Genomic DNA, 13,279 nt, shown 5'->3' on the forward strand with positions numbered 1-13,279 from the left:
CTGCAGCTGCTGACCCTGCCTCCTACAGCTTGAACTCACCACCAGGAAACTAGTCAACATCTGTTTATTCAGGTTTATAACTTTACAGAACTTGTCCTGACAGACCCAGGCCTCCCTTGGCCAGTGACCCTGGGGCCACTGCACACAGGGTCCTGGCCGGGGCTGCAGGCTGCTCTGCCTGGGAGGCACCCAGGGCTTCCGTTAAAGATTACTAGTGATGCCCTCTCCTGACGGTGGTCATGGCTGTGTGCCCGGCCAGCCAGCACCCCTCCTCATGCTCACAGTGCCCCATGGGCAGGGCGAGTGGTTCTGGAGGTGGGACGGGGACCGGGATGGGAGAACATGGAGGAGAGCACGAGACAGACCCACGGTGGGACTGAGCCAACCCTGCTTTATTTCACTAGAGCTTCTCAATGGCCGACAGGAGCTCGGGTTTCAGGATAGACGTGTCTGGCTGGGTGCCTGCAGCCCTGATGTCCTCAAGCACAGCCACGTCCCATGAGAAGGTCAGGAGGGCAGAGGGCACCTGCAGCAGGGTGAGAGGCACAGAGCTCCAGCTTCACGTTCAAATCTCTCTGCTGGAGCCCAGGCCACGCTCGCCCAGGGTTGCTCCCCACGGGTGATAGCACCGCTGTGCTGTCAAGGGCTCATCAGATGAGGACGCCCCCCTGGCCTGGTTGAAGCCCACCCAGCCTGGGGCAGCAGTTGGCACTTCCTCTCCAGGCCTCCTTCCCAGTCTCCCTGAATCAGGGTCTGACCACAATCCAGCCCCCTCCTTCATCCTCTCAAAGAATTCCTGCATTTTGAATGCCTTCTGGTCTCTGCTTTGCAGAGGACTCTTAACACACTTGGCACATTTCCATTTTGCAAACAGAAGTTACTCAAGGCCACACCACAAGTGGGAAGGTGGGTCTTACACCCAGGGACACCTCCCCAGTACCATCCCATCCCCTCTTGGGGGCTTGTGATGATTTAACAAGAGCCCAGAGAGTCGGGTTAAGGTGCGGGGAGCCGTCACTCACCAGCCCACACTCGTTGAAGGCCAGGTTCTCATCTTCCGATAGCTTCTGCCCACCCGAGGCCAGCAGCTCAAAGGGCAGCCAGTCGTTCTGCAAGGCCTCCCGGACAAACCCATACAGCGCCGCCACCCGCTCCCGGGCGTAGAAGGTTCCTGGGGTGAGACAGTCGAGTGGTGCTGGAGCTCGCGGGAGCCCCTCTGCGCCAGCCGGCCGTGAGCCCTCAGCCTCCTCCCCGGGGACGAGCGCAGCCCAGACAGGCCACCCTGCACTCTGCAGCAGGCAGCTGTCGGGGACGCGCACGCACACCTCCCCGGGGACGAACGCAGCCTGGGGGTACCGCACAGGTGCCTAGAACGCACCCTGCAGTAGGCAGCCATCGGGGAGGCGCACGCGCAGCAGCGTGTACGTGTACTTGCGCATCTCCCGCTGCTCCTCCCGCTCACGCATGGCCTTGGTCCGTAGCACGCTCAGCCGCTCCACGGCCTCCGACCGCAGCCGCTGCTCCCGCTTGATCTCCTCGGCCGTGAGGTTGAAGAAGTCCGCGGGCAGGTCAAACTGCGAGGCCAGGGGCGAGGGCCGGAAGACGCGGCGCTGGCGGGCCAGAGTGGCACGCACAGGCTCGGCGCTCAGCAGCTGCTCCTTGTGCCGCTCCAGACTCTGAGGCTGGGCCAGAGCGGCCTCGCTCAGCACGTAGAACTCCTCGGGGCCCTCTGGAACATGCAGAAACGTCACTGCCTAGTCAGGGAGACCCCTCGCCTGACCCTCCTGCCCTAACTCGGCTCTTACCCTGGTCAGGGATTGGAAGCAGCACCTTCTGGAAACCGATGGCCTCAAAAAACTCGTGGGTCCCTTCCAGGCAGTGAATGCGCTCCTGAGAGTGGAGGCAGAGGTCACACGGGACCCTTGGGGCCTCCCTGTGCCCCTCAAGACTCTCCACCCACCCTGGCCCTCCCGGTCCGGAGTCCCTGGTCTCAGTGCAGCTGCTATCCCTGGACAGGCTGAACCCCTGAAGCCATCTGAGGGGCTGAGCTCACAGAGGGCCGGGGACCGCGAAAAGTCAACACCAGGGCAGGCTGAAGAGCCAAAGGACAATGTGAGGAGGGAGTGCCAAAGGTGGGGCAGGCCAGCTGTGTGATGCTGGACTCAGGTGGGGGCCACCAGAACAAAGTGGGGCCCTTCCGGCCGCAGGAGCAGATACCACGGGCCAGGGTGATGGGCCAATTTCTCCACAGATGCCAGAAGCCTGCCTTTGTGTGGAAAACCTCCCCAGTGCTGATGTTCTCTCAACTAATTCAACACTGTGGGTGATGGGCAGGGCAGAGGGTGTATGGTGCTCAGAGAGCCCACCCTCCCACCCACCACCTCAGCCCACCTGGACTGCTCCCCACTGCCCACCCCCCTAACCCACCCCTCAAGTAGGGGCCCTTCTGCAGCCAGCTGTAGCCCCCATCCCAGGCTGTCTGCAAGCCAGCTGCTCCCTGTGACAGCTTGGGTCCTGGGGGGCCTCATGGACCCAGTCACACCAGGCCAAGTCCCTCTGCCAGCAGCCCTCACCTGGAACACCTTGTTCTGCACCTTGATCTTTCGGTACTTCTCCTCCTCTGGGTGCAGGTGGATGTTGTCCAGGTACCTGGGGTGGATAGGGGCCGAGAGCTCAGAGCCACGCCACCTCATTAAGGGTGACCCCAAGCAAGGTGCCGCCATACCTGGACACCCCACAAACCCCAACCCCTGGCGCCCAAGACACCAGGCCTCCCCTTTGGTCCTGCCTTCTGAGGGCACCAATGACCTGCCACGGTGGGTAGAGCGGGGCAGGGCCAGAGTAACGGTCTCTGGAGCTGATGGGTCCCTGGAGGTCCTCCAGCTTGGGGGGCTCCTGAGCAGCACAAACTGCTAGGCACTGCCACCCAGTCCTGCTCAATAAGAGGAACAGGGTGACCCTGCCTCTTCACTCTTTTCTGATGATCCCAATAGGAAGCCAGGGTTGGGAACCCCTGATGCAAGGTCCGTCTAGTCAAAGCTATGGTTTATCCAGTAGTCATGTATGGATGTGAGAGTTGGATTATAAAGACAGCTAAGTGCCAAAAAATTGATGCTTTTGAACTGTGGTGTTGGAGAAGACTTTTGAGAGTCCCTTGGATTGCAAGGAGATCCAACCAGTCCATCCTAAAGGAAATCAGTCCTGAATATTCATTGGAAGGACTAATGCTGAAGCTAAACTCCAATACTTTGGCCACCTGATGCAAAGAACTGACTCACTAGAAAAGACCCTGATGCTGGGAAAGACCGAAGGCGGGAGGAGAAGGGGATGACAGAGGATGAGATGGTTGGATGGCATCACTGACTTGATGGACGTGAGTTTGAGTAAGCTCTGGGAGTTGCTGATGGACAGGGAAGCCTGGTGTGCTGCAGTCCATGGGGCTGCAGAGTTGGACACAACTGAGCGACTGAACTGAACAGATGCAGTAAACCTCTTCATTTTAAAGACAGATAAATGGCCCCAGAGAGGCCAGACCCTTTCCCCAAGGGCCCAGAGAGAGGGCCATGCTCCCTGCAGGCCTCAGCAGGAGTTGGCGCCTGGTGGGAGGGGGCTGCCCACTCACTTGGCAATGGTGTCCACGCCCAGCTTCACCCGGTCCCGGTCCTTGTTGAACGTGTGGATCTTCATGATGGAGGCAGCCACTGGGTCAGTGGAGAAGTGCTAGGGGAGTGAAGAAAGCAGAGGGTCAGGAAGCACCCTCCTGGGGGCCTGGGGGCCACACTGGCTGAGTGGCCCGGCTCTCAGCACACACTGGCAGCATATCCGGAACCCGCTGGCCACTGCAGACACACTGCCTCTCCTAATCCTCCAGCCCGGCAAGGGACGTTCTAAAAACAGACTGAGGTGGCAGAAACAGAATGCAAAAAAGGTCTGTGACCTGCGGCTGCCCAATGCACAGCCAGGGAGGCAAAACAGTGGAGATGCCACTGACCCGTCCCCCTGCCTTGGGGGTGCCACCTGCTTCCCTGGGGATTGGAGGGGCCGTGTTTGATCCCTCAGCTGGCCCAGCCTCTGGGTGCCCCCAGGGACCCTGCAAGCAGCATCGCAGTAGGGAGAGACTGAGAAATGGGTCACCGAAGTGAGGAGCAAGGTCAGGCACAAGTGTGCTCGCACTGGACAGCCAGGCACATGGCCTCACTGTGGGGTCTTGTTTTTCCACAGCCCCAGAAAGTCAGCAGTTACACAGCCAGTGGGGCTGGTACCTGCGGCAGCCTCAAACACATGTGCTCTGCCTGAACAGTGGTGCGGGTAAACAGTGGGGTCAATAGAGGTAATGGGTCAGAGCAGAGACCACGTGGCCACTCAGATCTACCTGTGCACCCCCGCAGAAGCCCAGCCAGAGCTCCTGGAAGGTAGGTGTGGAGCCTCTGCCTGCCCCGGCCCGCCTCTCTGAACTACAGTGGAGGTCAGCCTTCAGCAGCCATGTATGTGTCACTTGACATCTGATGTGAACTGGGTCAACTCTCCTGGGGACTTCAAATCTGGACCCCGTCCAGTCTGCCAGTTACCAGCATAAGACAAAAAGGCTCAGACGGGCCAAGTAAGTGGGTCTGCAAAGCAGCAGCTGTGAGATGGAGGTGGGGGGTGTGTCCTCAGGATATGGCTGAGCCAGGCTGACGGCCCCCACTCCAGCCTCCTGGGACAAGCACACCCACCCCCCAGCAAAGAGCTGCAGCTCCCAATGCTGTTCTCAGAAGTATCCAGGCAGCCTGCAGCCTCATTTAAATTAGGACCAGGGGATGTGAACAGACAAGGGACAAAGCAACACAACATCCATGTAGGTATTCATGTTGTGATGGGGGTGGTCTTCACAGTGGCCAAAGACAGGTATTTCAACAAATAAGGACTGGGGAAAACTGGGTAACTATCTGGGGAAAAAATAAACACACACAACACTGTAAATTAACTATACTCCAATAAAAATTTTTTGAAAATGAAAATAACCCTAGCTGCATGCATTGTATTCTACACAGGGATAAATTCTAGTTGGAGCAAACCTTTAAACATTAAAAAGCAAGACAGAATAGCACTAGAAAAACCATGGAAGAACTGTTTTAATTCTTTAGTGGGGAAGGCTTTTCTAAGTATGCCACAAAACCTGGAAGCCATAAATTAAAATCAAATCATTGAATTACATAGAAAAAATTTCTGCATGGCTATGTGACCATAAGCAGAATATAAAAATAAGCTGGAGAAAAAAAAATATAAACTGGAGTAAAATATCCCCAGATCATAGGCAAAAACCTCATTTCCCTAATATGTAAAGAGTGCCTACAAATCAATAATAATAAAAAAATACCCAATACAAAAATGGTCAAAAGATGCATTCTCATATGAAAACATAGACGACCTAACCCTAAAAAGGGAGATGCAAACTAAAAACTGCTGAGATGTTTTTACCTATCAATTTGGGTAGAGGCAATGAACGTTTGGTCACCCACAGTGACAGTCAGGGGACAGGGCAAATGGGAACCTTCTCCCACAATGCTGGTGAGAGAGTGAGTCGGGACAAACTCTATGGAGGATCACCTGGTGACAACTATCCAAAGCCTGATGCAGATGTTCTTTGTTCCAGCAACTTAGCTTCTGGAATGGAACCTACAGCTCGAAGTGCTGTACAGACCAGGTTTTCATCATAAATACTGTCCTCTCTAGTGAAAGATTGGAAACTTCCTACATGCTCATCAACACAGGGCTGGTTAGTCAAGGAACAATTTACAGGAGTCACCGTGCAGTCACTATGGAGAAAGCAGACTTTCAAACTGCTCAGAAAAAAACAGAGGGACTTCCATGATGGTCCGGTGGTTAAGATTCTGTGCTTCCAATGCAAAGTGTGTGGGTTCCATCCCTAGTGGGGGAACTAAGATCCCATATGCGGCATGGCAAAAAAAAAAAACACAAAAAAAACAGAGAGGGGTGATAGAGCAAATGAGGTAAAAACGTTAACAGTTGGCAGATTTGGGTAAGGTGGGGAGAATGACACAGGTATTTGTAACTTGATCCCTGGAACCTGGGAGAATGTAGGTTAAGGGGCAGGAGTTGAGCAGATGGAGTTAAGGCTGTTGATTAGCGGACCTTAAGATAAGGAGATTAGCTGGGATTACCAGGTGAGCCCGATGGAGGATGGAGTCGTAAGGGCCCTGAAGAGGGGGAAGACAGAGAAAGAAGCAGAGAGCGGGCAGCTGGGAAAGGCCTGGCCTGGCTCAGCTGGCCGTGAAGGCGGCAAAGGAACAGCAGCAGACAAACAGCCTGAATCCCCAGGGCTCCCAGCCCCGTGGCCATCCTGACCGTAGCCCACTCCTAACTTCCAAAACTGTGAGGGCAGACACGTGCCTCTGGAGGCACCGCATTTGTAATATTTGTAATCATCTGTTGGAACAGTAATAGGTCACTCCTACCCTAGGTGAAGGAGATTCAGATGGTCTTTCTGTTCCTGTAGTTTTTCTTTAGGTTTGGAATTATTTCCAAATAAAGAATTTTAAGGGAAAAAAAAAAACATGGAAGTTCTTCCTATACTGATAAATGTTGCAGTTCCATGTCAGATGTGAACGGCAGATTGATTTTTATGTAAAACAAAAACACAGCCCATGTAGGAGACGCAGATGCCTCGGTAGTGTGTATCTGGAGCATCTCTGAGAATGGATATAACATGCTCAAAGCTGGTGCCCCAGGGAGGGTGGAGGCGGCTTTCTCCACCTACCCTCCTGGACTGTGAATTCTGTCCCACAGGTGAGGAAGATTAGCACAGAACCGGAGCACACCCAGGTGGTGACGCTGCAGGGGCTGCGGGGCCTTCCAGACTTCAGGGGGCGGCTCAGGCATCGGGGCAGGCACTCACCATGAGAATGGCCTCTCTGATGCGGGCATCCCGCTGGTCCTTCCTTAGGATGGCCCCCGTGAGGGGGCAGGTGAAGTACACCCCGGACACCGCCAGGTGGGCAGAGCCTTCCTCTTTGGGCTCAGGCGCCTGGGAAGATGGGGGAAGGTGTCAGCCTGGACTGTGGACAAAGGCCACCCTGAGTGCCACACTCCTGAGAGCATGGCCCTGGGAGCTAGACAGCCCTAGGCCTAACGCTGTCACCTCTGCCTACTGTGGAACACTATGGCCCAGTAGCCAAGCCCCTCGGAGCTCATCTTCGGGGTTGTAAGATGTCCTCGAGGGACCAACTCAGAATTCAACAAGGTAAGGAATACAGAGCGTGCTCTGGACACAGAGCAAATGCTCAACCGAGGGCTCCTGCTCCCCCTGACTGAGGAGTGAGGAAGGGGCTTTGGAAAGGGAGTCAGGGGGTCAAAGGTGCCCTGGGTGAGTCCCAGCCTTGGTCTGCAACTCAATTCCTAGGTCATCTTCAAGGTTCCTTCCTTTCTAAAACTCTCAGGCCTCATGGGTGGTGCTGCTCAAAACACCCTTTCCGCCAAGCTCTGTTAGATTACACCAGTCTCTGTGTGCCCCACCACCAAGGAAAGCAGCAGAGGGCAGCGCTAAGAGAAAGGGCTTTGGAGTCAGATAGCCTGGGAATTCCAGTCCTGCCCCTGCTGGTTTCGAGGTGCAAACTGAGGACACTGGGCTCTCTGAACCTCAGTTTTCTCTTCTGAAAAATGGGAACTGTAACAGCTCCTCCCCGTGTGCGGTTACAGAGGAACGACTGAATGGATGTGCAGCCCCTCCCCCGGCACTTGGGTTTGGTTTCATTATGCGCCAGGCATGCAGGTCCCAGATGACACCACCCTCCACCACGGGGTTCCCTAACCTGCCTCAGTACCCTGAGGCCAGAGGTGACCTCCATCCACCCTGACAGCTGCATCTCCCTCCCCTCCCCAGCAGCAGATGCTTACAGCCCAGGACTGGGCACCAATAAGACCAGAGGAGGAAAGAGCCCAAGCGGGCCCTCCAGGTCCCCCTCCCCAGGCCCCACTTTGGGGGTCCCACTGCTGCTGCCGCAATGTCTTTACCGTGTTGCTCCCTGGGGCCTCTGGGTTCCCACTGACCGCTGCTTCAGCTCGGAGTTCCTTTCTCACTGTGGGGAGAGGCAGGGAGACGGAGAACACGTCGGTGTGTGGAGTGAGCCTGCACGCCACGTCCAGGCCTGAATCCTCACACGGGTTACACTCTAGTCCTTCCAGCTCGAGGTCCTCCTGGCCCCCGCACCTCTCCACGCCCCCAGGCTCAGGCTGCACCAGACCATGCCCTCCTTCTGCTCTAAGTCCTGGTTCTGTCTCCCTCCACCATCCCAGACATCCCTGCCCCAGATCACAGACAGACCCCTCCTGAGCCTTTTCACCAGCACTTCCCCTTTGTGGTAAAAGTGTTAGTTGCTCAGTCACGTATGACTCTGTGCGACTCCATGGACGGCAGCCTGCCAGGCTCCTCTGTCCGTGGAATTCTCCAGGCAACTGGAGTGGGGTGCCATTTCCTTCTCCAGGGGATCTTCCTCACAACTGTGATTTAAACCTCCTCCTACCTCAAAGTGTGGGAGCCTAAAGGCTCCGGGACCCATGAGAAGCAGAGGATCCACTTAGAGGACAGTGGGGAGAGGCCTGCTCCACCTGCCCCATGTGCCCCCGCCATGGCTGGAGGACAGTCGAGGCTCACCCTGGTTCCGGATGGAGTCCTGCGATGTGGGACCCCGTGCCCGGGGCTGCTTCTGCTCCAGCCGGGCCAGGGCCGCTGCTGCCGCCATCTGCGCCTCATTGGTGGGTCCCTGGCGGGGCTGCCGCACTGGCGGCTGGCTGGGCTTCTCTTTGGGGGCCTTCTCCCTAAGGAGACGCAAGGGGATGGTGAGGTGACATGGGGCTGGCAGGAGAGTTTCTGTCCCCTCCCCCTCCTGTCCCAGCAGACACAGCCGTGCCTCTTCCCTGGGGGCCACCAGACAGTGGTTCTAACGCTGACAGAGGAGTCCCTGGAGGCAGATGGTTCTATTCCCCGCTTGGCCCTTCTGGGCAAATCCTGCCCTGGTCTGGGCCTCGGAGTCATCACCTGTCAGGCGGGGGGAGAGCACACCCACCGTCTGCCCGCTTCCCCATGGGAGAGTCTCTACCCGTATTGTCTACAAGGGTAAGACCCATCCAGACTTTGTCTACTGAGCACCAACTGTGTGCCAGGTAGACGGCATGCCAGGAGCTAAGGCTCAGCATGTCTATTTCTCAGGGCAACGTTCCTCCCTGCGAGGGCTCCAGCCACTCTCTCACAAGCCCCAGAGGTTCATGGAAGCTGGGGCAGTGTGCCAGGCTGCACACAGGCCCTGTGTGAGACAGGCTACAGAGATCTGGTTTGATATTGCCTCCACCCTGGGAAGCAGGGTGATTGCCCCGTAGGATGGGCACCCTCTAGCCCTGACCCAGGCGGGAAATGACCTGGCCTCCTCCTCATTCCAGTAGAGTCCTGCCTCCCACCCAGGTCTGATTCTGCCTTGCTCTTCTTCCCTCAGGACTCTCTCTTTGGGAGCTGGAATCACCTGTGCTATATCTCAAGAGGAAGCCAAGACTCTGCATTCACGGCCTTTCTGCGTCTCCGCCCCTCCCCGGTCCCCCTCTCTGGTCAGGCACCCAGGGCAGCCCTCTTTTCTGATCCCTGCTCCTCTTGCCCACCCTGTCCACAGCTGAAAGTTTCAGGCTGAAGAACGGACAAGTCACCTATGGATAGCCCCGCCCGAGCCCCACCATTCCATAAAAGCACCATTTTCCAAACCTTTCACTCCCCCCTCCTCCCTTCATGGCTCATCCTGGCAGCCAAAGGGGTTCTTCTAAAACCCAGTCACTCCTCTGCATATACAGCCCCCTCACCCCAAGAACAACAAAACCCTGTAGCAAACACAGGCCCCGCACGAGCTGCCCCTCCCTCATTTGCTCCCATCTTTGGTCTGACGGTCTTCCACCACAGGACCTTTGCACTCTGCTGTCTGGGGGAGTATTCTTCCTGGGATGGACAGGGGCCACTTCAACGGTGCATGCATGTGTATGGTATGGGTTGATTTCCACACGGCTAAATCTGAGCTCAAACTTCCCCTTCTTAGAGAGACATTCTCAGACCACCTAACAGTCCCCAGCATCGCTGGCAATCTCAACCCTGTTTTTTTTTCCTTCATGGCAAACCTTCCGTCATTTATGTATTGGCTTACTTGTCCAACTCCCCTCACAGGAAGGGGAGCCCTGAGAGGGCAGGGATTCTCATGCCGTGGCAGTTAGCTGGACACACATCCTGCATCTCTAGTCTGGCTCCAGGCGCATCATGGAAGCCCAAATTTCCACATGACTTCCCTCCCCTCTCCTTCCAGGCTTCCAGTCTGACAAAACCATCAGCCCTCACCTCCTTCCAGTCACACACAGTCCCAGCTGCTCCAGCTCCCACCTCCACTCACTACTTGATGGACAAATGAATGGACTCCCTTGTTTGGCCCACGACTCTCCCTGGGCCCCTTTAAAGGGGTCCTCCTCTCCCCGCTACCCTCAGGCTCCCGGGACCTGCACTTTCTTCCCTGACTCACAGATCTGGCCCTCATGGGCCTCCTTCACCCCACTCAGTGATCCCTTCCCAAGAACCCTAGGGAACCCCCAAGCCTCATGACAGATGCCCGGATGTTCTTACCATGCACCCACTCTCCCTTACCCACCCCCACTGCCTCAGGATTCCCTCACCAACCCTTACTGCAGGCCACCCAGTCTCTCCTCCCAGCCCCCACCTCTTCACAATCCCTTCCATTATGCCTCACAGACCCCTCCCCAGGCTGACAACTTTCTTTAGTCACTCCCCATCCTAAACCCCCTCGGGCCTCCAAGCCCTCTCTGTAGCTCCCTGTAGGAATCCCAGCCCCTTCTAGACTCCTCCTGCTCATTCCTCCCCACAGTGGAGCCTTCTCAGCCCATCCACCTTGCCTCTCCAGCTCATCACTATCTTCTGCTCAGCACTGGCCCCTCACACTTCCCCATGGAGTCTCCAGTGTGGCCCCATGCCCCTCTCTTCAAGTTCTCCCCAGTCAAGTTACAGAGGCCTGGAAGTGGAGGCCACCTTCCCTCCCCTCCCAGGTCTCCCTCCGGGGCCTTCAGGCCACTCAGCGATCACCCACGAGGAGGACCCCCATCTCCTTCTAGTCGGAGTCCCCCAGGTCCTCAACTCCATCCACCTGCCTCCCTTCTCCTCCCAGACCTTCCACAGCCCCTCAAAGAGCCACTCACCTCCCCCCCCGCCCCCCGCAGTTCACCCGCACCTCCCAAGCCTGACCACATCTCCAACAACGCCTAAGCTCTCCGGATCCTCACCTCCCGTCCACCCTCCTGCTCCACAACCAAGGCCCAGTTCTCTATCGCCACGGAGCTTAAGCTTCACGACTTTTTGCGACCCCAGCTCTTCTTGTTTCTCCAGGATCGGTCCCCAACCTTTGATCACCGAGATGCCCTCAGATCTTAGGCGATGACTTTTCAGGGGCCGTTCCCCGCATCCCTGGCCTCTCCCTTACCGCCCGCCCTAACCGGCTAGGGTCTCTTAACTGACCCCTCAGTTCCTGCAGCCCCGCCCCCTCGAGCCTCGCTCCCTCTGCCCCGCCCCCAGAGGCCTCCCCTCCCCCAACTCCCACCCCTCCCTCGTGCCCCGCCCCCGGAGGTGTCCCCCAAGTTCTCTCAGCCGCCCCTCCACGCCCCTCGCCTTCCCTAGACTTCCCGCGCGCCGCCCCCCCCCCCCCCACGCCCATTCCCGTCCCCGGGTCTCAAGCTTCAACGCCTGTCACGCACCCCACCGACTCCGTGAGCTTCTGACCCGGTCCCGCGCTCTTGAACTTGATGTCGGCCTTGATCTCTTGGAAGAATTTCTTCATAGTGGCTGCGGGCCCGGCGGCGGGGGGCCGCGGGGGGGGGGGGGCGCAGGGCCCAGTACGGGAGGGGCCGGCAGGAGCCAGCAACCGGAAAAAAAATACGGCGCCGCCGGAAGTCCCGCCTTCGCGAGGGCAGTCCACGTGACAATCGGCGCAGCTTGCCTCTCTAGATCTCTGCGTCTTGCTGGCCCAAAGTGACCACTCTGCATTCTCGGGGCGCGTCTCTGTGGTTCGTCTGGATTCTGTTGCCAGGGGCAACGACGGTGCTTCCAGAGGGAGGGAGGGAGGTTGTGCTTGAGCGCCTTCCACCGTGTTCCCCAAGGAATGACAAGAGGGAGAGGGACAGGCCGAGGACCCCACGGAGAAAGCGCTGGCCCTGTCCTTTTACTTACTCAAGAACCTTCCCTGGCTACCCAGCGGTCACGTGAAAAAGTCCCAACTCTGTGTGGGGGTAAAATCCCCACGACCCAGCCACGTGGTCAGTGCCAGTAGTCCTCAACAAACACAAAGGGGGAGAAAATGAAGAGGATGGGTTGCACAGAGCTAGGGCTTGGGGACCCTCGATAGCGGATCACCGAGGGGTTTAACTTAAAGAGATCGGAGATTATCCTCAGAGCGCTGACGGAGTTCAACGAAGAATCTAGTGCAGCCCAAACTTTAACCTTCCTGAACTTTATTTTCCTAGCTATGAAATGAGGATACGAATAGCACCGGCTTCATAGGAGGTCTGTGAGGATGATGCTGCAATTCGAAATCTCTGAATAAATCGCGGACGTTATCATGATTTTGTTGTTGTTCAGTCGCCAAGTCGTGTCCGACTCTTTGCTGCTCCATGGACTGCAGGTTTACTCCTTTAAGAACAGTTCTTGAGAGTCCGTTCTGTACCAGCAGTGAAGAAAACAAAATTCCCTGACCTCAAAGAACTCGTGATCTTTTTGATTGGAGGAGAGAGCCAGAAAATATAAAATCTATGGTGGACTGGATGGTGTTAGTAATGTGGAGAAAAATAAAGCGGGAAACAGGATTGAGGGAATGGGAGGGTGGACGCAGTTTGTAACATTACATAAGAATCACACACAGGAAAAGGGCTTGCTTGAGACCACCAGGGAAATTTGACTGGATCCAGGTATTAGATGATATAAAGGAGCTATTGTTGATTTTGTTAAGAATGGTAATGACATTGTAATGATGTTTAAAAATAAAATTTTTTTCAGCTAAAGATGTTTTCTGAGGTATTTGTGGGTGAAATAACATCTCAGATAGGTTTTTGTTTTTATTAAAATTTTTTATATGAACCATTTTTATCAGATATTTTTTTAAATACTCAAGAAAACAGACTTCCCTGGCAGTTCAATGGTTAAGACTTCGCCTTCCAATTCAGGGGCTGCAGGTTCAATCTCTGGTCGGGGTGCTAA

The 13,279-nt window shown here is 56.1% G+C and overlaps 1 protein-coding gene and 2 long non-coding RNA genes across 4 annotated transcripts; 2 read left to right on the top strand and 1 right to left on the bottom strand.

The window, feature by feature from the left end:
* Nucleotides 1-47: 47 nt before the first annotated feature.
* UBXN6 (UBX domain protein 6) lies at nt 48-11,942 on the bottom strand. 2 transcript variants are annotated; one of them, XM_025293239.3, is made up of 10 exons: nt 11,785-11,942; nt 8,654-8,817; nt 8,014-8,078; nt 6,899-7,027; nt 3,623-3,720; nt 2,574-2,649; nt 1,806-1,890; nt 1,379-1,729; nt 1,023-1,171; nt 48-526 (listed from the first exon to the last, which is right to left on the bottom strand). In XM_025293239.3, exons 1-10 carry the CDS (start codon nt 11,865-11,867, stop codon nt 401-403), a joined length of 1,326 nt encoding a protein of 441 aa, XP_025149024.2. In that variant the 5' UTR covers nt 11,868-11,942; the 3' UTR covers nt 48-400. The 2 variants fall into 2 exon arrangements, with proteins under 2 accessions (XP_025149024.2, XP_044803899.1); XM_044947964.1 differs by lacking the exon at nt 11,785-11,942 and adding an exon at nt 11,317-11,554.
* LOC123335139 lies at nt 7,054-9,727 on the top strand. The gene is made up of 2 exons (XR_006553492.1): nt 7,054-7,243; nt 9,489-9,727. It is a non-coding gene; the product is annotated as an uncharacterized LOC123335139 (long non-coding RNA).
* A 141-nt stretch (nt 11,943-12,083) lies between the features above and the next one.
* LOC112586962 lies at nt 12,084-13,078 on the top strand. The gene is made up of 2 exons (XR_003111490.2): nt 12,084-12,342; nt 12,550-13,078. It is a non-coding gene; the product is annotated as an uncharacterized LOC112586962 (long non-coding RNA).
* The last annotated feature ends 201 nt before the right edge of the window (nt 13,079-13,279 follow it).

The sequence above is a fragment of the Bubalus bubalis genome, chromosome 9 (assembly GCF_019923935.1).
Source record: "Bubalus bubalis isolate 160015118507 breed Murrah chromosome 9, NDDB_SH_1, whole genome shotgun sequence".
NCBI lineage: Eukaryota > Metazoa > Chordata > Mammalia > Artiodactyla > Bovidae > Bubalus > Bubalus bubalis.

Coding starts and splice junctions, on each gene's coding strand:
- UBXN6 (XM_025293239.3), bottom strand. CDS start 11,867: ATGAAGAAATTCTTCCAAGAGATCAAGGCCGACATCAAGTTCAAGAGC. Junction 8,818..11,784: donor AAGCTCACGGAGTCGGTGGG/GTGCGTGACAGG, acceptor GCGTCTCCTTAG/GGAGAAGGCCCCCAAAGAGA. Junction 527..1,022: donor CCTTCAACGAGTGTGGGCTG/GTGAGTGACGGC, acceptor ACCCTGCTGCAG/GTGCCCTCTGCCCTCCTGAC.